This window comes from Polypterus senegalus, chromosome 1, assembly GCF_016835505.1.
Source record: "Polypterus senegalus isolate Bchr_013 chromosome 1, ASM1683550v1, whole genome shotgun sequence".
NCBI lineage: Eukaryota > Metazoa > Chordata > Cladistia > Polypteriformes > Polypteridae > Polypterus > Polypterus senegalus.
In genome coordinates, this window is record NC_053154.1 from 193,464,157 (window position 1) to 193,489,738 (window position 25,582).

The following is a 25,582-nucleotide window of genomic DNA, read 5'->3' on the forward strand; positions in this document are numbered from 1 at the left end:
AGTGCACTTCTAATTTGAGTGACGTCAATTTCAGTAAATAAGCTTTTCAGCTTTTAATGAAATACCTTAAACAGCTTTATTTTTTTTCTTTTCTTTTGAGCTATTCAAATAGTGTATATTTAGTGTATAGTATATATTTATGACACCAACATGAAATTTGTTTTTTATATGTCTGAATAGGTGGAAATCTATTACTTGTAACAAAGAGACATTTGAGTCATTGGGATATATTAAGATTATACCTAATCAATGTGAACATTATTCTAAAACATGAAATGTGTTGTTTTATTTGGATGTGGATCAGAATTGAGTTTTTAAAGGGGATTACAATTCTCAGATGTTGGTAGCAATTTGTCAGGGTGTGAGCAAAGGGTGTCAGTTTAAAATAACTTTCCTCTGCTTTGGCATGCTGAAAGAGTGAGGAACAGACAGTGACAGAGTGTCAAGTGGGGGTGGTGGTTGTATATGACATTTCTGCATTCCACATGATTTTATTAAAAGTAAAAAATTAAATAAACTTTCTCGCTCTAAATACATGACATTTTTAGAGACAGCAATATTGTTCATCTGTACATTGTGACTGGAAAATCTTTTGGTTTTTAACCGCAAAGTTACAAATACTAAGAGCAAAGGCAAGTAAGTTGCATAGAAACACAGCTTCTATTTTTTACCCCACCACTCCCCCACCCCCAACCACGTTCTGTTTTATTTTAGCTCCTTGATTCATGTGGCATTCATTCTTGAAAACCACAGCCTGAACTATTTGGGTGAGCAAAAACAGCAAGCTCTTTGCTTAAAGGCAGGAACTACTTTCCCAGAGCATTCCAATACATATGGATTCTCTCAGTTGATGCTGGATAGTCATGTTCTTGTACAGAAGAATATAATATAGCCAGCTGAATCTCATTTTATTTAAAATTGGTGGTCTAATATCGCAAACACATTTTTATATACATTGATCTCTATTACAGTGATTGACCGTAGCTTGAAATATATGCACTATAAAGACAAGTTTGACATTTAAGGACTCTCAGCTACTTGTATGCATTAAAACGTGGTGAACTGTACAGTCATTCTTCATCTAAACAAGGTATGTTATCGACTCATCTTACTAACAGCTGTCTCACTTCTGCATTTTACTTGTCTGTAAAGGTTAACAAAGCAAAGACAGATGAAACAATAAAATATGGTGACTAATTATGTTACTAATAAAAAGTCCCTGTTTAGACAACTCTCCTCAGATTGATCTGATCTGTGACAGCAATAGTACTAAAGTAATGGTGATGCAATTGTCATAAGTTGCCAATCAGCTTAGAGTAGTTAGACTGAGGTCAAGAGCAAAGCAAATGAGCTAGAGGACAAGTGACGCTTGATTTATGATGATGACTCCTTGTGAACATGCAGAAGATGTTGAGTTGGTGAATCCAGCTACCCTGTTTGTCTCAGATAACCCGGTCTGGATTATAATGGCCTGGATTGGTCTAACTGAGGAATGGGCGCCGCCTCTTTACTCCTGTGAAAAAATACCAAAAACAAAAAAACCTTGTACACTTCTACCACTCCATTTACACTCCATCTTCCAGCACTTTAGCCCTGTTTGATTTTGTAACATAAATATTGTATTTGTATTTTTAATCATTATTTATTATTTATTGTGGTTTTGTTATTGTAGTTGGGAAGATAAGGACAAACAGAGCTACAGTATGAGCTCTGAAAACTCCCAATATGCCACATTGCAATACTATCCTGATCATCGCATTCAGCGGTAAGTACAGATTTTCAATAATGTTTGCACAATTAAAAAAATCTACCTCTTTATAACAGATGACATTTTGAACCCTATCACCGTAATGAAATAAGTGTGTTTCAAGTGTAGCCAAATGAATGACATATGAAAATATTTTCTTGGTGTAAGTAATTTCTTTACTACTATAAAATAGACAAAAACTGAGTTAATATAGCTGACCCTATGCTAATGGTTATTATTTAAAAGCACTGAAAACAGCAATAGCACAGAATGTCATAATTCACCTAGATCGGAGACTTTATGTTAATAAAAGTGATCACAGCATTTTACTTTAGCATCCTATGTATGTTTATTTCCAGATGTTATCTTTAACCATTCTATCTTTAAGTCTATATCAATTGATGTCAAGAGTAATTAAGACTTTAAAATTATATACCAGTATCCAAATGGTGATAATGGTGTGAAGATCATAGTGCATCTTACTCTGTATCTTTTCAGATTCAGAGAGGCAATATTCACTTCTTTGCTTAAATTCATATACTGATGCAGGATGTTATACTGCCTCTGGTTTATATCTGCATATATATTTTCCAATTTTAAAGAACTCAGAAATACTATTGCAGATATTGTAAAACACCTTTACTGTGCATGAAAAAGATATGATTTGTTTCTATATTATTACTTTACCACCACCAATGTAAAGAAATTGCACGTAACTATTGTGTCTGTTATTTCTCATGAGTAAATGTCATTTTAATCACTTAAGATTTGTCAAAAGAATACAAGATATTAATAACTTTACCTTAGTAAGTCATTTATAAGAGAGCAGTAACTCACTCAGTGAGTGCTTGAAAAGCCATTGAAATTACATGTCAACTTCATAATACCCACACAATTCAGTCCCATAACAAACATATTTAAAATAAGTGTATATTTAAAGTGCACACCATGCCACATTTTCACTGTTGTAGTGTGTAAGTAGTATTATTTCGTACTCTTTCCATATTTCTTTCTGCTTGACAAATGTGTAAATCTGAATTCAAGGAGACTTTGGAAAATCCATTTTTTCACACCAATTATGATCTTTACTGTTCACTTGCTCCGATCAATCATACATTTTGGAATGAGAATTGAGAATGATTAAGACAGTTTAAGAAGGAAGGCAAAATAGCAGGAAGCCATAGAAATATGAGTCCTTAGAAAAAAAAGGCTACTGGTTTGCTCTCTACCTTATTGTGTGAGCGAAAGTTATTTTACCTGCCAAAGCAAATATTGTTAAACAGAGATGATGTAGCCTATTTATGGTTGTGTATAGTAAAAATAAAACTATTCTGTCTGTTTGATGTAATACAATAAAGTTATTTTGTTTGCTTGAGCCAATGAGCAATTCATGACTGTTAAATCTTAAAAATGAAAGAACAACAAAATGTAAAATTCATTTAGATTTCAGGTTAACAGACATTTCAACAAAAAGTAACAATATACACAATGGAAACATATGGACAGATAAATAGGTAATACAGTGATAGATTTACATATTCTAGATATTACTAATAATAAGTATTCTTTTCTTGAGTCAAAGATCAAGAGATTAAGGATTTCTAAATTATTCTGCCTGAGGAGTGGGCATGGTGGCGAATAGCACTCTTCCCTAAGACCTCGAAGAGATTAGAATCCTGTTTACTTGGAGCTCATTCTCTCTCTCAGTCACTGTGTGAGGTTTTCTCCACATACTTTTACATCCTAAAGATGCTCTAGAATTATTGTGTCTTGCGATGGACAGAGGTTCCATTTAGAGTTGTTATCTGACATTAAGCAGATGCTGGTGGAATAGGGTATAGCTCTCCATGACCCTAGAATAGGAATATGAAGATTAAAGAATGGATGGATCGTTGTGTTTATTGACCTACTGTAAACTGAGGAAAAAAAACACAGTTTAAATTTAACTTCCAATAGCAAAAGTGGGGATAAATTACTGATAAAATGTATTTTTTAAAAAACCTTTCTGAAACTGGTAGCACTTGATGGATATACATTTAATGAAAATGGAGAATACTATGGTTATAGTAAAACACTGAAACAAAACAAAATATTCTGCAATCTTTACAGCTCAGTTAAACATTTCTAAAGGTAGAATCTGAACAGATGTTTAGCTGTACTTTCTCAGACTCAGTTCCCTCATTCACTTTCTGCTTTACTTTTCTTCCTCTTCCATCACACCTTCAATTTGCACCTTTTCTTGGGAAGCCTGTCTAGCCTTTCTCTGATGGTCTCTTACATGGCCCTGTATTAGTTGTCTCATATAAGAGCTGCTTAGAGATGCTTGGCATTTTCTATGTTCTTTGAAGAAAACAAAATTGCACAAACAGACCATGCCATTTTCAGTTTCCCTTTGAATCCCTTTGCCATATAATAATAATAGTCATAACCATGTCAGGAGGGTAACAAATGATGCAATTTGTTTAACATATCTGACCAAACACTCATTGTTGAACCTATTTAATCTAGTTCAGCACTGCAGAAGCCAGAGCCTATCACAGCAATATTGGACACAGGTTAGCAAAGAACCCAGTCCATTGGGTGAGTCATACACAGAAACATTCACTCCTATGGGGATAATTTGGACTTGCTGATTTATCTAACATGCTGATTGTTTAGGAGACGTCAGAAACATGTGAAATTTTCAGGCAGACCACGCTCAAGCCAAAATCTGCACCCAAAGCATATACAGCTCTGAGGCAGAAGTATTAATTAATATGTAATACATTTACATCATAGTAAAAATATATAACTAGAAAAAGACTTTACAAGTTTGAAGTTACCACATAAGGATTTATGTTTTCTTTCTGTTACTGTAAGCTAAAGTGAAATACATACATTCTGATCTCTTGTTAAATTACTTACTGTTTATAAGCTTGTGGTCAGATATCCAAGGGCTTGAGCATTAATAGTTATATTTAAGATTATGAAAATTAGTAAAATATTTATAATTTTTTGGTATCAATAGGAAATATTACATCATCTGCCCCGCTAATCACTTGGTAACAGAGACAGGTTTCTTACTGACTGTGTTAATGCTGGGTACTCTATTAACTAAAACTACTTTATCAATTAGCACCTTTTGAGCTTTTTTTAAATCATCACTACACACTGACTATATGATATATAATATTATCCGATACAAACAACAGCATATATACACACTCAAGGACCTATACACACACTCATATAGTACATGACAGCTATGATGACCATATATATATATATTGTATATAGCAAACCCAATTGACTGTACAAATTAATATGCACTTTCTTTTTTGCAGCTGTATGATGCTGTTGTTATAGTTGTCCATTGCAATTGTTCTTACATTCATATGTTATGAGTGATGAAAAAATTACACTACCAGATTTTTAAATGTGTCCATCCATCAATGGCCACACACACATTTACACACACTAAAGAAGCACCCATTCCTACTTGTCTTGAAGAGCTCAGGTGGTGGTCTACTGTGCTACTTAACTGTGAAAACATGTTTGCATTGCACCAAATCCACTTCTCTCAAAGAAAAATTCCTTTCTTGTTTTTAAAAGGATTATAGCAAACTGTTCTCAGTCTGCATTTATGTGGTGTATTGTACTGTAGATTGAGACAAAAACAGCTTTCCAAAACTGAATAAATTGTGATACTGAAATGGCTGAATATATCACAATTAATAGCCATTTTAAAACAAAAACTGAACTGACAATTAGCGCAGTTAATGAAAATATTAAGGAACTGCTTTACATTTCTTTTACACATGATTAATAAGCTTGTTTCTCAATATACATTTATGAGATTGGCTTATTTCAGTTTTTCTTAATGAATCTACAGTGGTGTGAAAAACTATTTGCCCCCTTCCTGATTTCTTATTCTTTTGCATGTTTGTCACACAAAATGTTTCTGATCATCAAACACATTTAACCATTAGTCAAATATAACACAAGTAAACACAAAATGCAGTTTTTAAATGATGGTTTTTATTATTTAGGGACAAAAAAAATCCAAACCTACATGGCCCTGTGTGAAAAAGTAATTGCCCCTTGTTAAAAAATAACCTAACTGTGGTGTATCACACCTGAGTTCAATTTCCGTAGCCACCCCTAGGCCTGATTACTGCCACACCTGTTTCAATCAAGAAATCACTTAAACAGGAGCTGCCTGACACAGAGAAGTAGACCAAAAGCACCTCAAAAGCTAGACATCATGCCAAGATCCAAAGAAATTCAGGAACAAATGAGAACAGAAGTAATTGAGATCTATCAGTCTGGTAAAGGTTATAAAGCCATTTCTAAAGCTTTGGGACTCCAGCGAACCACAGTGAGAGCCATTATCCACAAATGGCAAAAACATGGAACAGTGGTGAACCTTCCCAGGAGTGGCCGGCCGACCATAATTACCCCAAGAGCGCAGAGACGACTCATCCGAGAGGTCACAAAAGACCCCAGGACAACGTCTAAAGAACTGCAGGCCTCACTTGCCTCAATTAAGGTCAGTGTTCAAGACTCCACCATAAGAAAGAGACTGGGCAAAAACGGCGTGCATGGCAGATTTCCAAGACGCAAACCACTGTTAAGCAAAAACATTAGGGCTCGTCTCAATTTTGCTAAGAAACATCTCAATGATTGCCAGGACTTTTGGGAAAATACCTCAGAAAAAGAACATCATACCAACAGCAAAATATGGTGGTGGTAGTGTGATAGTCTGGGGTTGTTTTGCTGCTTCAGAACCTGGAAGGCTTGCTGTGATAGATGAAACCATGAATTCTACTGTCTACCAAAAAATCCTGAAGGAGAATGTCCGGCCATCTGTTCGTCAACTCAAGCTGAAGCGATCTTGGGTGCTGCAACAGGACAATGACCCAAAACACACCAGCAAATCCACCTCTGAATGGCTGAAGAAAAACAAAATGAAGACTTTGGAGTGGCCTAGTCAAATTCCTGACCTGAATCCAATTGAGATGCTATGGCATGACCTTAAAAATGGCGGTTCATGCTAGAAAACCCTCAAATAAAGCCGAATTACAACAATTCTGCAAAGATGTGTGGGCCAAAATTCCTCCAGAGTGCTGTAAAAGACTCATTGCAAGTTATCGCAAACGCTTGATTGCAGTTATTGCTGCTAAGGGTGGCCCAACCAGTTATTAGGTTCAGGGGGCAATTACTTTTTCACACAGGGCCATGTAGGTTTGGATTTTTTTTTCTCCCTAAATAATAAAAACCATCATTTAAAAACTGCATTTTGTGTTTACTTGTGTTATATTTGACTAATGGTTAAATGTGTTTGATGATCAGAAACATTTTGTGTGGCAAACATGCAAAAGAATAAGAAATCAGGAAGGGGCAAATAGTTTTTCACACCACTGTATTTCTATTTAAACATCATACTACAGTATATACCTGTATATATTTTCTACAAGAATGTGGAGTCTTAGAAAACTATAAAGATTTACAGTAGGTCAGAACCTATTGCTTACATTACCTCAATGCCTCAGTCTGAAACCTTTTTGTCGCCTTGCACCTGTTTTAAGCTTCCTCTCACATCTATATGTAATGATAAAACCTCACCAATTTCAAGAATGCTACTCAGATTTATTTGGAAAATCAATTCATGGAAGGAGAGGTAAACTGTATTATAATGAGGTATTTAGCTAATTGTAGTTTTTTTCTTACATGCAAATGGTTCACAAATTTACACCATAAACATATTTACAAACACAAGTTTTTACAAATGAAAAAGTATAATAATTTCGGTAAAAGTATCAAAGCATTATAGTACATAGGAAAATAAGACAAACATTTTTCCTTTCTTCAAAATTTTGACCAGATCTAAACACCACAAAATGCAATTTAATCATTTGTAACACAAAATAGTACAATTCAGTCAATGAGTCTTGCAGTAATATGCTTTTCTCACATTAAAAAACTTTCAGATATGCCGTAAATGTTACCTGGGTAAGACAGTGCAACCAGTACAATACAAAGAGGATCACTTATTAGGCAAATCATCAAGTAGTTACTGAATTGTAATGAGCAAAGAAATCAAGAATTAAGTGTCAAACAGGTTCAAGAACATTTTTATACAAATTAATAGGTGTGACAAACATTCATCCATATACATCTATTCTCTAAGCTACTAATCCAATGCAGATTCATAGGATGCTGGTGCCTAGCCTGACAGCACTGGGTGCAAGACAGGAAGCAACTCTGTACAGCGCTCAACTCATTTTCTTTTGCAATGAGTACAAAAATAAACTTAAGAAAATGAGAAAATCCACCAGTCTATTCTGTATAATAACTCTACAATCTGCAAATAAAACTGAATAAGAATGTGCACCATATGTTCCACTACTACATGTGAACCATTTGCTCTTTTAGCAGTCTTTGCCACAATGCTGTTTAATTTATATTGATAATAAATAAAAAATAATATTTTTTGAAGAAAAGTGTGGGAAGAAGTCAGTCCATCTTCAACTGAACTACTAAATAGATGACAACCTTAAGGGTTCACTTACTAAATTGGTGTTGAAGATGTGAATTAGGGTGTGAGTTGTTCACTGATGAGAAGATGCTCACAATGATGAAATACTGATTTATCAATAAAAAATCTTTCTTAACTTTGCATTATAGGTGATTTATTTTGTTAACAACCTCAGAGGTGCCTATATATACAGCTGTGTCTTTTTTTAATGTCAAGAAACCAATATTTTTTCCAGTCATTGAAACACGTATTCGCTGTACATTTTAATTGCTTTTTTAAAAAGTAAAACAGTTTCGGTAGTGAAATTAGTCATCACATAGTGTTGCCACTTTACAGCACTTGATCCCAGATTCTTTACCTGGCCATACCACAAGCACTTCAGAATAGGTTATCCACCTGAAGTTAAGCGTATTTGGACGTTGCCAGTACTTTGGTGAGAGTTACTGCTGGAAAAGGTGTTGGTGAGGTCATCAGTGGGAGCTTATCCTGTTGTCTATATGTGGATCCCAATTACCCAGTGCAGAGTAGGAGACAGTGTGCTGGGAAAATGGCACTGTCCTTCGGATGAGAGGTAAAACAAAGGTCCTGGTGTTCTGTGGTCCCTGGGCATTCTTTGAAAAGTTTAGGGTGTTTTCTTATTTCCTGCCCAAATTTCCCATCATGGCATTGTCGTTTCTGGCTCCCTTATCATCGCCTGTCTTAATTGATTACTATCTCTCTCACCCCTTCACCACCTAATTCTAATCTGTGGTGAGTATACTGGTGCAAAATGGCTGCCGTCACATTATCTATGTGGGTGCCACACATATTGGTGATGAAATTGCTCTCCACTCTTTGTGTAAAGTTCTCTAAGTAATAAGAAAATCACTACATAAATGTGATTAATTATTATTATTATTAGAACATGTTCTGTATTGTTTTTGAATGTAGCGCTTGTGTTGGTGTGTGTTTACTCTCAAAATCTAAAAATATCTTATAAGGTCAATATCTAAATTGCTCCCACAGTGAATATGCATGTGTATGTGTGTGTGTGTGTGCAATTGAACGTTCACTACGATGCACTGGTGTCCCATTCATACCTGACTCCTGTTTTGTAATCTTGTGTCCACTAGTACCAGGCGTTCTACCAAAGTGACCAGGAGACCATCAAAGTTAGGGACATAGGGATAGTTGGAACTGGAGGAATGAATGCAGAGAATATAACTCTAGTGCACATTTGATGGTGCATGGGATTAAATATTAGACAAGTACTTTTCCCTTCAAAGAGACTCAGGGAACAGAGATACTCTTGAATCTTTCATAGCCATGCCTACTCTTTACTAATTACCTGCTTTAAAAAACATTATTTAAAATTCTATAAGGTGCAAAACACCCCAAAGATCTCTGAATCTATAATTTAAAAAGAATTAAACCAGAAAGAAAATCATTAACTACTGACATCTGTGTCTGTATTTCAATTCAATTCAAGCAGAAATTTTTGACAGTATTTTTTTCAAATAACATATTGATCTACATTCATTTCAAACTATATAATGGCATGCAATGTTGTTGAAAGTAATATACAGTGCATCCAGAAAGTATTCACAGCACATCACTTTTTCCACATTTTGTTATGTTACAGCCTTATTCCAAAATGGATTCAATTAATTTTATTCCTCAGAATTCTACACGCAACACCCCATAATGACAACGTGAAAAAAGTTTACTTGAGGTTTTTGCATATTTATTAAAAATAAAAAAAATTGAGAAAGCACATGTACATAAGTATACACAGCCTTTGCCATGAAACTCAAAATTGAGCTCAGGTGCATCCTGTTTCCCCTGATCATCCTTGAGATGTTTCTGCAGATTAATTGGAGTCCACCTGTGGACTCAGTTGATTGGACATGATTTGGAGAGGCACACACCTGTCTATATAAGGTCCCACAGTTGACAGTTCATGTCAGAGCACAAACCAAGCATGAAGTCAAAGGAATTGTCTGTAGACATCTGAGACAGGATTGTCTGGAGACACAAATCTGGGGAAGGTTACAGAAAAATTTCTGCTGCTTTGAAGGTCCCAATGAGCACAGTGGCCTCCATCATCTGTAAGTGGAAGAAGTTTGAAACTACCAGGACTCTTCCTAGAGCTGGCCAGCCATCTAAACTGAGAGATCGGGGGAGAAGGGCCTTAGTCAGGCAGGTGACCAAGAACCCAATTTTCACTCTGTCAGAGCTCCAGAGGTCCTCTGTGGAGAGAGGAGAACCTTCCAGAAAGACAACAATCTCTGCAGCAATCCACCAATCAGCCACCTGTATGGTAGAGTGGCCTGACGGAAGCAACTCCTTATTAAAAGGCACATGGCAGCCCGCCTGGAGTTTGCCAAAAGGCACCTGAAGGACTCTCAGACCATGAGAAACAAAATTATCTGGTCTAATGAGACAAAGATTGAACTCTTTGGTATGAATACCAGCCGTCACGTTTGGAGGAAACCAGGCACCACTCATCACCAGGCCAATACCATCCCTACAGTGAAGCATGGTGGTGGCAACATCATGCTGTGGGGATGTTTTTCAGCGGCAGGAACTGGGAGACTAGTCAGGATAAAGGGAAAGATGACTGCAGCAATGTACAGAGACATCCTGGATGAAAACCTGCTCCAGAGCGCTCTTGACCTCAGACTGGGGCGACGGTTCATCTTTCAGCAGGATAACGACCCTAAGAACACAGCCAAGATATCAAAGGAGTGGCTTCAGGACAACTCTGTGAATGTCCTTGAGTGGCCCAGCCAGAGCCCAGACTTGAATCTGATTGAACATCTCTGGAGAGATCTTAAAATGGCTGTGCACCGACGCTTCCCATCCAACCTGATGGAGCTTGAGAGGTGCTGCAAAGAGGAATGGGCGAAACTGGCCAAGGATAGGTGTGCCAAGCTTGTGGCATCATATTCAAAAAGACTTGAGGCTGTAATTGCTGCCAAAGGTGCATCGACAAAGTATTGAGCAAAGGCTGTGAATACTTATGTACATGTTATTTCTCAGTTTTTTTATTTTTAATAAATTTGCAAAAACCTCAAGTAAACTTTTTTCACATTGTCATTATGGAGTGCTGTGTGTAGAATTATGAGGAAAAAGTGATGCACTGTGAATACTTTCCGGATCCACTGTATATCATTATAATATTCATTGACAATAGATGTACATTAATAAAAGCAAACAATTTATTAAGAAAATGCATTGGTTAGTGTTAGTATCTTTCAGCCCCAGAGAGTTATTCTTTCTGTGTCTGTACAGGTTTCCTCTGGGTAATTTAATTTTAATCTGCTTCAAAGACACATACCGGTATGTTAGATTAATTAATTATACTAAATTGTATCTGTATGATTGATTATGAGTGTGTGCACTGCAGTAGGCTGGTGTCTATCCATCCACCCATTTATTTTCAAACCTAGTTATCCCGAGCAGGGTCATGGGGAATCTGAAGTCTCCAGTTCAGCATACATATGACGCTGTGTTAAAATAATCAGGTTGGAGAATAAAATTATGAATTCATCTGCTTTTTACAGCAGCAACTAGGATAATCAGCAAAGAAACAGTTTTGTAAGTGAGCATTAATGAGTACAAAGATATAAACATAGTTTTGCAACTTCAAACATAAGTAAAAAAATCATGGTAGCATCTCAGAATTGTTTTTCACAATTCCGCATTATGTTTTTATGCGACTGCTTTCTAAGGAACTGACTATCCCTCATACTCGGAATGGCAGTCAGTACAGTCTCTCACTACAGTACTTGGGACTCTACTCAGTCCAGGAGTATGATGTCATTATTCTAGGCTGTCAATCTGCCTATCCTAGTCTCTAGCAATGAATTTTGAGAATGCTTGTACTGCATGACCTGTGATATCAACCACTCAACACCTGCTAAAAGCCTAACATAATCAAATGTTCTCAACCATAAACAATGTTCATCATATTAAGTAGAAAAATAAATAAAATGGCAGCAGGCTACTAAGCAGGTGACAACCTTAACTATATGAATCCCAGCTGATCAAAACCAGTCAAATGTTGAATAAAACAAGTAAAACTATAATGAACTTGGGTTTTATTCTTGGTCACTTGTGCAAAATTGTGTAAGTTTTTCTTGTGTTTCTGATCATTTTCTCTGAGGATGTAGGCTCTTATATCCCAAAAAATGCATGCAAGGTTTATTTTGGTGTCAAGTGTGAGAATATTCTGAGATGAACTGGCATCCTATTCAGACCTTGTTCCTCCCTTGTATGTGCTCCAGCTCCTTGTAATCTTGTAATGGAGCAGCGAATTCAGAAAATGGATCATTACAGCATTGTTACCATAAAACTTTTCACATATGCATTTTTAACTTTGTTAATTAAAATAATAATCTTAGCTACAGAATATAAATTATTTACCTACAGTAGCTACATACATGACCACTGCCAGGTCATACATATTTTTATAACAACTACAAGTAAATAAGATTGTGTCAAAGTATAAAATTCACCTTCATCCATATATCTATTTCCTTAACCTACCTGGGAAGAGTCGTAAGGAAGCCCAACAATGTAGACATTGATTACTTCTTGTTGCTTTGATTTTAATAACATTTTCAACAAAACTAAAATACCATAAATCAAATATAATGCATTCATAATGATCATTGTTAGAATAACAGCATCAGATGCAAAAGGTACATGCACAAGTGTTTTTCGTCTGTTGCTGAGTTTTTTAAAGAAAATAACATCCCATGCAATCAAAACTTACTTTTACAAAAAAGAAAACAACATTACATACAATTGAGTCAAGCTTAAAAAACCTGAATTCAACCCACACCCAAAAGAGAGGACTGCCAACAGAAAGAGCAAATCTTTAAAAACAGCAAGGAGGGGAAATATAAAAGCTTATTCTAAAATGTTATTAATTGGATCATACCATGTTTTAAAAAAGGTTTGAACAATTACTCTATATGAGAATTTATTTTTTTATAATTTCAAATAAGAACATCAGTTACCCACTGACCTACAACAGTTGGGCTGGGATTCTTCCAGATAAGTCTATATGCTAGTAGTATGGTATATGCAATTACAATCAATTTGTTCTTCTTTACTTTAAGGCCATCTGGGATCCCACCAAACACAGCTGTTAATGGGTTAGGAGTGATTGTGACACCAAGGCTGTCTTATAGGCATTCAAAGATTTTTGTCCAGAATGATAATTTGGTGCACTCCCAAAACATGGCCCAGTGAGGCTAGAGCTACAATACAACATTCACAAGTTGAATCTTGGCTTGGATACATTTTGGATAAATTTCACTGAGATAAATGTTTTAGATAAAAGAGTTTAGATAAAATATGGAGTGCATTCTATGCATGGCTGCCTTCCACTTATTATTTCTGATATGTTAAGTGAAAGATCCTTTCCCCACTGTACCCTGGGATCTGTGCAAGGAAAGGACTTTTTTGTATATTATTGAGATGTTGTCTAGAGTTTTCAAGACTGATCAATATCACTTCTTGAATAGAATTAGGTGGGAGGATAGAAAAATCGGGCAGGTTCTATTTAGCAAAGATTCTGATTTGAAAGAAGTGGATAAATTGTGTTGATGGGAAGTTAAACTTGAAGTGTAATTGTTCATAAGATGCAAAGACATTATCTATACACAAATCTCTAATTGTTTTAATCCTGAACATTTCCCAAAGGCTGCGGTGGGTTGGCACCCTGCCCAGGATTGGTTCCTGCCTTGTGCCCTGTGTTGGCTGGGATTGGCTCCAGCGGACCCCCGTGACCCTGTATTCGGATTCAGCGGGTTAGAAAATGGATGGATGGATGGATTTCCCAAAGGTTAAATACTGTGTAGGTTCAAGAGGGTAGAAAAGGTAAAACACGTAAAAGCTTCTCTGTCTTAAAGTGCTTCTTTCATTAGTTTTATATTCTGAGTGATTGATGGACAATTGAATTATTAGTATTGTAGCCGCCAAAGTATAAGGCGAAGTCGAGCATGGGAAAAATGCATGCTGAAAGAAATCTCACAGTCCAAACGTTTGTTTTAAAAATATTTTGTGAAAGTTAAAAGCAAATAATCCACCCAAGAATAAAAGAAAAAATAGTTACACGATTATGTAGAATAAAAGGCAAAAAAAAGAAAAATGTATCTTGTCTAAACTTAGCTTTTCTTTAGGAACTTTAGTTATTTCAATACTTAAAGGTTCTTCTTCTGTACACTATAAGTGTACAGTTTCATGCTTAAATTAGAGTGTAATCTTTACGTGTTACTTCACACACTCAAAGAGCCCGTAGGTCATCAAGCACGGTCACATGCACAAGCACGAGCACGGTTTAAAACACTATGCCTCTACAACTTACACATGGCAAGGCTGTCACTAACTGAAGAATAATGTTTACTTAAATGGCAAGAATATACCAATACAATTCTACTTATGGGGGGTTATAGGAACCTCCCATAGATTATGCATTGTCATCTAGTAAAATATTCATGAATCTTATAGAAGTAGCAAAATGGCTCTTACAAGTATATTGAAATTAATTTATATGTACTGGGGCACAGAGCAGGATATATAAAGAAGTACAGAAAGATTTAATTTCTAGTGCAGTCCAGGCTTGTGTATATCGGTCAATTTGTGTCAAATTCTATGGCTTAACAGCTTTGCATATTTGCCGCCCAGTAATAAAATTGAAAGTTAGGTAGTGCCATGCCGCTTTCTGATTTAGATCATTGTAGAGTCACTCTTTGGATGTGTGGATGTTTTGAATTTTAAATAAATTAGGTTATAATTCAGCCTAATTTCTTAAAGAATGATTTGTTAATGTATATGGCAATACTTTGAAATAGAGAAAGAAGCTTAGCAAGGATGTTCATCTCGACAGTGTTGATTCTCCCTGCTAAGGTCAGATGGAGAGTAGACCATCTGTACACATCTTGTTTAATTTTTTCCCCATGCTGATAACAAAATTTTGTTGAAAAAGATCTTTATATTTACTTGTGATGTTTACACCTAGGTATTTAAACTGACTTGCTAAAATAAATGGGAACGTGTCCAGTCTAATGTGCACTAGAGAGTTCAAGAGAAAAAGCACACTTTTATTCAAATTAATTTTGAGTCCTGATATCTTTTGAAATTCTGCTAGTGCATTAAGGACTACTGGTATGGAGGTTTGTGGGTCTGAAATATACAGTACCATATCATTTGCATATAGTGATATTTTTTGTTCAAGTCCTTCTCTGATAGTCCCCTTTATCTCTGACACATTTACTGTAAAAAGCAAAGAGGCCAATGGCTTGATGGCAAATGCAAAAAGTGATAGTAATAGGGGGAATCCTTGTCGAGTACCAGGTTCTAGTTTGAAATAATGTTGTTAATGCAAACAGAGGCTTATGGACTGATATAAAGTATTTTTATCCATGCACACATGTTTGGGACAAACCCAACTTTGTACAATGTGGTGAATAGGTAATCCCATTCAATCATATCAGATGCATTTTCTGCATCAAAAGATAATAAGATCTCTGGTGTGTTAGATTTTATGGGTAAGTATATTACATTAAAGAAACATTGAAGATTAGAAACTAACTGTCTACTTTTAATAAATCCGGTTTGGTCTTGTGAAATTACAGAAGGAAGCACCTTCTCAATCCTTCTAGCTAGAACTCCGGAGAGCATCTTAACATCATTATTCAGAAGTGGAACTGGTCTATAAGATGTAAGATTGTAACAAGTCCTTATTTTCCTTTGGAAAGACAGCAATCATTGCTTGGCCAAAAATCTGGGGTAGAGTTTTGTTGTCTCTAGCTTCTATAAGTGTTGCTAATAATAGTGCAGCTAACTTGTTTGATTTTTTTTTTAATAAAATTCCACTGGGCCTGCTGCTTTCCCACTTTGGAGTGAGATTATAGCATCCAGTGATTCTCAGAGTTTCAGAGGTTTGTCCAGTTCCTCTGCACTAAGAGTATCTAGCTGTGTAATGGATAAAAAAAACTCATTAGATTGCATCTTATCTTCTTTAAAAAAAGTGGAATATAAGGACTTACAGTACTCTCTAAATGTGTGGGTTATATTTTTATGGTTAATAATTATATCTCCATCTGTGTTGGTAAAACGGCTGCAACTAATGATTATTTTGATAATTGATTAATCTGGTGATTATTTTGATGATTAATCAATTAGTTGGATTGTAGAAAAAATTCATTTGAAATTAAACACAAAGTTCATAAAATGGATCCAAATAAATAGATATTTTAAATTTTAAATTTTCATAAATGTATTTTTATAGATGAACTACTTGTAGAATTTTTAAAGAAAATATAGGTTTTTATAAAACATTTATATAATAATACATTGAAATAAGCAGTAATAAATAAATAGAAAGAAATAAAACATTTAATGGCACTTCTGGCTCTGGTTGTGCATTAAACACAGACAAACACACACACTTCCCTTAAAAATACAGGTTTTCAAAAAATAAAATAAACTCAAAATTTGGCTTATATGTTCAGAATCACACTAAACACACAATTCAAAATTAAGCATGTAATTTAAGCAATGTTTTTTTTCAGTTTCTGTGAAAGGTAAGGTTTACTGGCAAAGCATCATGTAAATATCTGACCACCACAGAAGAATATGTTGCCACACCATGTCTTTATCAAGTTTTTTTTGTACAGTAATGTTTGAAATTAGTTCAACATGATGAACATCATTGTCATATGTCGGGAAAATGTCCAGACTTATGTTCTTTATGTAGCAAAACAAGTGGTTTTATTTCTGTGAAACTCAGGTCTCCCTTGGCTATGTCATATGCCGAGTTTATTTTAACTGAAAGTTCATATCTTTTTGCATTATCATTCATCTTTTCTGTGTCTAGAAACATTTTACCACTACAGATTCTTTGGCACATTTCCTTTTAGCCAACACACTGTAGCAGCCTGCTGCATGTCATTTGCTGATGGGAGTGTGCTGTAGGATTTTCACATTTTAAAACTGTGTGATACTGACACAAAATCTGTTTTACTGGCTACACTAGGCTTGCTTCAGCAACACTTGAATATTATTGCATCTTCCTCCAGATTGTATAAAAGCTATTTGACATCCAATAGCCAACTAGTCTGGAACTCCATTCCTCTCCAATTCTGATATGTAAAGGAGTAATGCTGGTATTGAGAGGAAAGATTTATGAAAGTTATGTGAGGAGTAGTGTGTGAAGAGTAGTATGCTCTATGGTAGTGAGTTGTGACAAATTAAGCTGGAACATGAAGCAATGAACACAGATGTTAATCAGGTGAGTGAGTAGAGTGTCACAGAGTAAGAAGAAGATTAATTCTGAGATGGTGGTAGGTGTTGTGTTAAAGGAAAACAGACTAATGTGGTTTGGCCATATGGAGTTAAAGATAGGATGTTGTTGGGTAAAGAGATGTGTGTATATGGAAGTTAAGAAGATGTGTACTTACAGTGAGCAAACAAGAAGGTTGTGTCTGATTATATGTTCTGAACCAAGAAGAGTGGAGGAAGAAGATTTGTAGGAGAAACTGGTTAACTTGTGTAAACCTGGAAAAATGGCTGTTGAACCAGTGATGATGATGACGACCGCAGTTATAATTAAATACTATGTTTGCATTTAGATATAAAAGCTTATGTCTCTGTCTGGGTTTAAAGTCAGATAATATTCTTTCTGATGCTGTACATGATATATATGATTAACTAATTTTTATTCCATTCTCAGTGAGACTGCAATTTTTTAATCAAAATCCCATATAGTCATACCTTACACTACATGTAACTATATGTGTTATCCAGTTGATATTGATTGCATGTTTCTAGATTTTAATTGAATTATTTTGAATAAAGTAATCTGTTGCACTATTGCAAATGGCTTCCTTTATGGACTACCATGTACGTTTCAGTAATGCAGTATATCAAAAACATAACAGAGAGTGCAATTTATATAAAATAAACTTTAATTGTCAAGGCTAATTAATTTTAAATCTTCTTCTTCTTTCGGCTGCTCCCGTTAGAGGTTGCCACAGTGGATAATCGTTTTCCATATCTTCCTGTCCTCTACATTTTGTTCTGTCACACCCATCACCTGCATGTCCTCTCTCACCACATCCATAAACCTCCTCTTAGGCCTTCCTCTTTTTCTCTTACCTGGCAGCTCTATCCTTAGCATCCTTCTCCCAATATACTCAGCATCTCTCCTCTGCAAATGTCCAAACCAACGCAATCTCACCTCTCTGACTTTGTCTCCCACCAGTCCAACTTGAGCTGACCCACTAATGTACTCATTTCTAGTCCTGTCAATCCTCACCACACCCAGTGCAAATCTAAACACCTTTAAGACAATACTAATAATTGTATTTACATCAAAAATCATTTTTGATCCAACCTCTTTCAATACCTGGTTAAGAAAGCTCAGATCCCATCATAGGAGAACAGGCAGCAAGGCATTACACTGAGCTCATCAGAAACAAACATGCTCCTTCAACCTAATAATTATTATACAAGTCATAAATCAGTCTAACTTGCACAAGTTTCAGATGTATGTGGAAACTGGAAAGCACAGAGAAAAACCTACATAGACACATGCACCCCCATATTGCTAGTTATTAGTCTTAGATTCTGCGGTGGGTTGGCACCCTGCCCAGGATTGGTTCCTGCCTTGTGCCCTGTGTTGGCTGGGATTGGCTCCAGCAGACCCCCGTGACCCTGTATTCGGATTCAACGGGTTAGGAAATGGATGGATGGATAGTCTTAGAAATGAACCTAGGATTCTGGAAAAGGGAAGCAACAATGCCAGCAACTGTGGCAACTTGCTTTTGTATTAATTCATACATCCATTTCCAAGCATAAGCTCTAGGTCAGGGTCACAGTGTATATTCTGGTAATAAGTTCATGTTCATTTTTATTAAGTGTTCATAGTACAATGAAATTCTTACTTGTATCTCTTCCACAAAGTAATGATAGTAGTACAGTACTAACCTAAACAATTAATATAACACAATACATTAAACACAACATTGAAATTTATATATTGCATGTTCATGCAGTTGTTAGTATGAGTGGCTATTCAGCAGTATAATGATATTACAATAAAACTGTTAATAATTTAGTGGTATAAGTCCTAGTGGCTCTGTACTGTTTGGCAGAACAGAGGACTGAGAGGGGTATCTGTGCAGAATGGCTATCTGTATTTCTAAGGGATAGAACAGGAACAGAAAGAAGAGAAGTACAAGTAATATTCTTTGCCCGTTTTACCACTTTCTGTAGCACTTTTTAGTCCTGAGCTGAACATGTTTGGTTAATCTTGCTTATGAAAGTGTACCTGATTGTATTAACTCATGCCTATTCAAGCTTGTGCCACTTACTTTATAATCAACAAATACTACGATTTATGGTGAATATTTAGTAAATTATAATACATTATAAAAACTTCATTTTTAAGAAATAACAAGATGATTTTTGAAGGGGTGGTTACTATCACTACACTGAATGACAAAAAGAATGAACAGGCAATAAAAAGCATCTCAGAGTAGATAAAGGGTCCTAAATTACTAAAAAAATCTCATGAGTGATACAAATGTTGTTCTAATCTTGAGGATAGAAGTAAAAGAATTTTATCAGTTTTACTAATTTATGAAGCTACTGCTAACTTCACCAGCATTTTGCAAAGCTCATGTGCTGTCCTAACTTGCTAGGAGCTGCCAGATGATCACATTTGGACAGAGATTGGCAAACACATCCTGTTAAAAGCTGAATTTTTTCAAAAACTCTGGTCAACAATAAACTCATCAAAAGATATCGATTGGACAGATAGGAATAAAATTTGTGACAAATCTTGTACGTTACATAATCATTGTCCACGTGGATAAGACATGTGCTGTAAGCTGAAATGAAAGTGCTATTGACATTACACTTTTTGGTCACAGGAAAAAGTCAGCTTTGCAATAGCAATGATTTGGGTATGTCTCAAATTTTGCATCAAGGTCTGAATGCCCTTACAACACGTGAGGTAATACACAGATTATACATTTGTGTGTGACACCACATTAAGTAATTAATGCTAAACCAAGCTGCATCCATGCAAATCAAGCACATAAAGATCATTGCCTCAAGTGTGGATGAGCACGCTTATGTGAATCGCAACTGATATTACAGTATCATCACACAGCTGGTAATAGATACAATCTATATTGTAGTAGCTACCATATTACAGTTATGATAAGTGGGGCTGAATGGGCAATTCACAATGACAGCCACACATGTAAGATGAGCACAGCATTTAATAAACCCCTGGAATATTCAGCTTACATCTTACAAGGCAGAGAAGGTTCAAGAAGGAAGATAAAAACTGGGAAAAACAGAGCCTTGCCGAACACAAGGGAGGAATTACGGAAAGACTGGAAAGCAATTCTGGAAGGCAATTCTGGAAGACAATTGGGGACATTGCAAGAATTAACACAACTTTAGTAAAAGTGCAGGAATAGCCATAGCTAGTTTCAGTAACTGTTACTTTACAAGGAATTTCTCATATGCCATACAGCAGAAGGTGATTTTTCTGGAAGTATGGCTGTTGATCATTCATTGTTAAATAAACATGCCCATTATCAGACTTAACTCTCATTTGGTGTGTGTGTCTTATATTATTATTAGTATTATCATTATCTTTGTGGTGAAGCCTTAGTATTAGCATTAGAAATCTACAAAACATAATCAGTACTGTCAGTTTGCAACAAGGGGTGCCGTAAAATTGTGACATCATTCATGCTCAGACATGGCCTCTTACTTATCACTGGGACTGGCAGTAGGACGCTTTGTAAATAATTTTTCTGTGCTACTCTCAGGTCAAGTTAGGGAGCATGCACTGCTACAGTGCGTTGTCGCGCCCACCACACAATGAAGCAGCTTTGGATCCTGGTTGGCAACCCCTAAGGCAGACACCTCCCACCCTCTGGAAATGACAATCTACGAGTCTGCTGCAGCCAGGTGCTATGTGGGCATCCCCTTGGCCTGGTCCAACCACTCAGGTCCTTAGCAATGAGGATCCTGTGAGCCAGATCACCCTCTGGGAATTGTGCCATATGGCCGTAGTGCTGTAACTGACACTCCCTTACAATGCAGGTAATGTCCCTCATTTGGGACTCTGTGACCGTCTGTTCATTTGTCACAAAATCAAACCAGCAGTACCCAAGGATTCTTCAAAGAAACATAGTACTGAAGGAGTCCAGTCTTCGTCTCAGGTCACTGGATAGAGTCTATGTCTCACAACCGTATAACAAAACAGGAAGCAAAGATATCAAGAGCATCATACATCCCTTTCCAGTGACCTTATGACCCTCCATGCTCTTCCATTCTGTCTATGGACTTCAGAGAATTAGTCACCAGAGACATGAATGTTGCTGCCAAGGTAAGTAAACCTCTTGACAAGGTCGACATTCTGTCAGACAGACACACTGCCAATGGATTTGCCCAAGAGGTCATTAAGGGCCTGGATCTTGGTTTTTATCCAGGATACTTACAAGCTCAGACTCCTTGCTCAGTATCTCAAGAGCCTTGATCTGAGCCTCCAGTGACTCCGCGACTCTATGAAGTTGGACAAAGTCTTATCCTAGTTCGACATTTAGCCTTTCTAGGATAAGTTCTAAAATATTTGATAAATATGGGCCTAAAACTTCACTGGTCTGCCTAGAAGCAGGCATCAAAATGATGGATTAAAGGCTTGAACAGACCTAAAATGGCTTTTAAAATTCAAAAAATGTTCTTGAAGAGAGTGGATAACTGGAAACATCTGGCTTGAAAAGTCAAAAATAAAATTATCTTAAAATCTAAAGAAATTATTCATGAAACAAAAGATGAAAAAGACAATGGTGAAACAAAGAAAATAGTAAAAATGTGACAAAAAGTGTTTGCCTCAAAAAAGGGCAACCTAAGGCTAACAACTACAATTAAATCCAGGAAGAAATAGCAAAAAATCCCCTAACCAGAATAAATTCAAATAGTACTTACAAAGGCCCCAAATATTCCAACAATCAATGACAGAACTAACTCCTCAGCCTCAGTATAAAGGCAAAGGTGGTTCCTCAGTAGTTATGTCACATTGGCTCCAACTCTTGGGGTTTCACCCATAAAACATAAGGACAATAATCATTAAACATACATATACTCAATACATAAAAACAAAATTATATTTAAATAAACAATAGTAACAAATATTACAAAATGACAAAGAACAGTAATAATAATTAAAAAATAAAGAAAATATACCCAAGGTAGGTAACACATTCTGTTTAAAACATAGCACAGTCATTCACATGAAACTGTTCCAGATTACAGTACAGAAACAATCCAGGAGTTTCTCATCAACCTTTTCACTCTAGCATTGAGCCACTTTTCTTACCAGTTCCTTAACCTTTTGTCTGTGGAAGATGGAAAAAAGACTAATGAGAGGTAATATGACAACCCAAGATCAGGGCAGGATAGAGGGAGGTAAATATTTTAAAATATTTGTGTTACAGTGATCCAAATTGTATTGTTGGCATTCCATATGGGGGATGTTACATGCTAATGATAACATAAGGTGAATATTTTACAATAAAATAAATAATCCCATGTCACATAAAATGTGTATTCTGTAAAAATGCTGTATGGTTCCTCAGTGCAAAGCTGGTGCTGACTTGTGCTGAGATGTAGACAAAACTCTATAAAATACTGGTGAGCTCTCTCCAGATAAACTGAACAGCTAAATACTCCAAATCAGATTAGCATTATTTTCAGAGAATTTTTAACATACATGCATCCTGCATTTTTTAACATACAGCCAACTTTCCAAATTTTTAACTAATAATTCTATCCAATCAATAAGACAGAAAAACCATCTAGCTGTGTGGTTGAGTTTGGTGTCTCTGGGTTTCAGATCCATGTTTCAGAGAAACAAAAGATTCAGCAGTTCCTAAGGTATTTCCATAAAGCCAGTGATCTGCAGATATCATTTATTTTGTTATCTAACAGCTGAAATTTGGCCAAACAAATCCAGACAGAGGAGGTTGATGGCCACAGAGGTTTGTCCTTACCTAGGCACTTTTTTTCTTTCTGTTTCCCAGTTCTCTTTATCCAGTTATTTTTGATTTAATTTGGTAAATGATGACAGCAATTCCACATTTAACAGGCTGGAAAAAAAATCTTTAGAAAGGTTTGAAATCATAAATACCAACAATACAAACTTACTGCACAGACAATACATGAGTAAAATAAATTATATGAAAAGCTGTAACTTATTTTGCCACTAAAAGCTACTAGCATCAGTTGTAACTTGCAAACTTGCACTGTAAGGTAAGTAAGTAGGGGATACAGTGAGTAAGAGGAAATATATCATGCTGATGTTCCATGTGGGGAGAAATGTTTAGTTTAGTCTCTTAGGGATCAGTGCTAGCACTATTAATTTTTAGGCTAATAGATAGATTTGATTGTAATTTTGTGACATTTACAGGTTAACTCACTTTCGAAAGGATAACAAATACAGAGTTGAAAAGGCAATTTGTCAAAACCAGCAAGCATATTAAATAAAGAAAACTGTTATAGCATTATCCTTGCCAGTGAGTCACTACATTTAGCACTGACAAGACAACAACTTAAGAAAAGTCAATGTGGTAAAAAAATTGTTAGGCACTATCACTAAACTGAAAATGGAAGCTAAATGAAAGTCACACAGATAGCTTGCAAAAGCTTGCTTCAGCCTCAACACTGCACAGTCACAAAGGCCACCTGAAAAACAACCACAACAAAATGTAATCAAATTGCAAAGGAATAATATGCAAAATGTAGAGGCAAAGAAAGGAACAGTGCTTCAAAAAAGATAGAAGCTAGTAATACTAAAAATTAAAAGCTCCTCAGGTCTGTATATGTTGTATGGCAAAATGGCCTCTAAGACTATATACCAATGAGCAGAGATGTCACATATCTACCATGTCACCTTGCCCATGGCTAAACTGACAGCAAAGAAAAAAAATTATAAAAAACACAAACTTAGCTTAGTTGGATAACCATGATGACCACCTGTGAAGCCTTACACAATTTAGAGCAATCAGTCCTCAAAAAACTAGATATTCACTTATCTGTGCCCACTTCAGGTCCTTTAAGCTGTTCCATGCATGTTGCTGTTTTTATTCTACAGTAACCTGATGCATTGGCAGGAGTGACAAGAACTTAATTGATTATTTAGATTCTCATTGACTGATAAATTCATGTATTCAATCCAACAGTATTTGCACTCAGATCCAGATTTAATTCCCATCTATGTTAAGTATGTATATTCCCAACATGATGTCCCGGGTTTCCACCAGATTTTCTTACAAAAATTTAGAAATTAGCTGTTAATCTAATTTTTGTCACTAGATTTTCCCACTGAAAGTAATTTACTGTACTGTAGTCCAGCATATCTTACAGGTTTCGTTGCTCCCAGTTGTATGGTACATTCCTGCTCCTTGTTACCATGCAATGTAAACAACAGACTCAGAAAATGTATGGATGGATGAACAAATGCATTATTCTTGAGAACCAGATATGCAAAACATACATACTGCATCATTTTATCTCTAGTGTTTCACTTTTTAAATTTCCTAAGTATGTAATGAAAAAAATAGCAATTTCAAATTTTGAGTATATATTAGAAAAATTCAATGGAAGCAAATGAGTTGTAAAAGAAAACTAAACTGTTAAAATGTAAAGAAGAAGTTTTAGTTTTAAATGCACAAGTTAAACTGATTTTCCTTTAAAACATCTTTATTATTTTTCTTGTGAATTTTTACAAATACAGTATGTCACACAGTTATGGAGTAGCATACACATATATGCACATACAAACTGAAAATATAATTTGTTTTGAAAACTTTAATTATTAGTAATTACAATAATAACCATGATCTGCAGTGGGCTGGCGCCCTGCCTGAGGTTTGTTTCCTGCCTTGCGCCCTGTGTTGGGTGGGATTGGCTCCAACAGACCCTTGTGATCCTGTAGTTAGGATATAGCGGGTTGGATAATGGATGTATAGATGGATGGATAATAACCATGATATAGACAGTCACTATCTTAGATTGTACAATGTGTAGGCAGCTCTTAAATTGTATTCTGCCAGTAAGTGTGGCTAAATGGATTCAAAATAATTTATCAGTGTCATTGTAAACATTTCCTAAATATCGTAATATGCTGCAGGAGGAAGAGATTTACCAAAAAGGCTGAAAAAACACACTTTTGTCTACTAAAATGGTCAAAGATTAAAAAAAAAACAACTGCTTTTATGTTGCTTCTGACTATGTTGAGA

General features: G+C 35.7%; 1 protein-coding gene across 2 annotated transcripts in view; it reads left to right on the plus strand.

Annotated features, from left to right (window-relative positions):
- The first annotated feature begins 975 nt into the window (after nucleotides 1-975).
- Nucleotides 976-25,582, plus strand: part of tp63 (tumor protein p63) — a 181,424-nt gene continuing 156,817 nt past the window's right edge. Inside the window, exons 1-2 of one of the 2 annotated variants that reach the window (XM_039765884.1) lie at nucleotides 976-1,090; nucleotides 1,673-1,765. In XM_039765884.1, the coding sequence (XP_039621818.1) occupies nucleotides 1,704-1,765 (62 nt within the window). In that variant the 5' untranslated portion in view covers nucleotides 976-1,090; nucleotides 1,673-1,703. The remainder of the gene's footprint in view (nucleotides 1,091-1,672; nucleotides 1,766-25,582) is intronic. The other variant, XM_039765891.1, reaches the window with a different exon arrangement.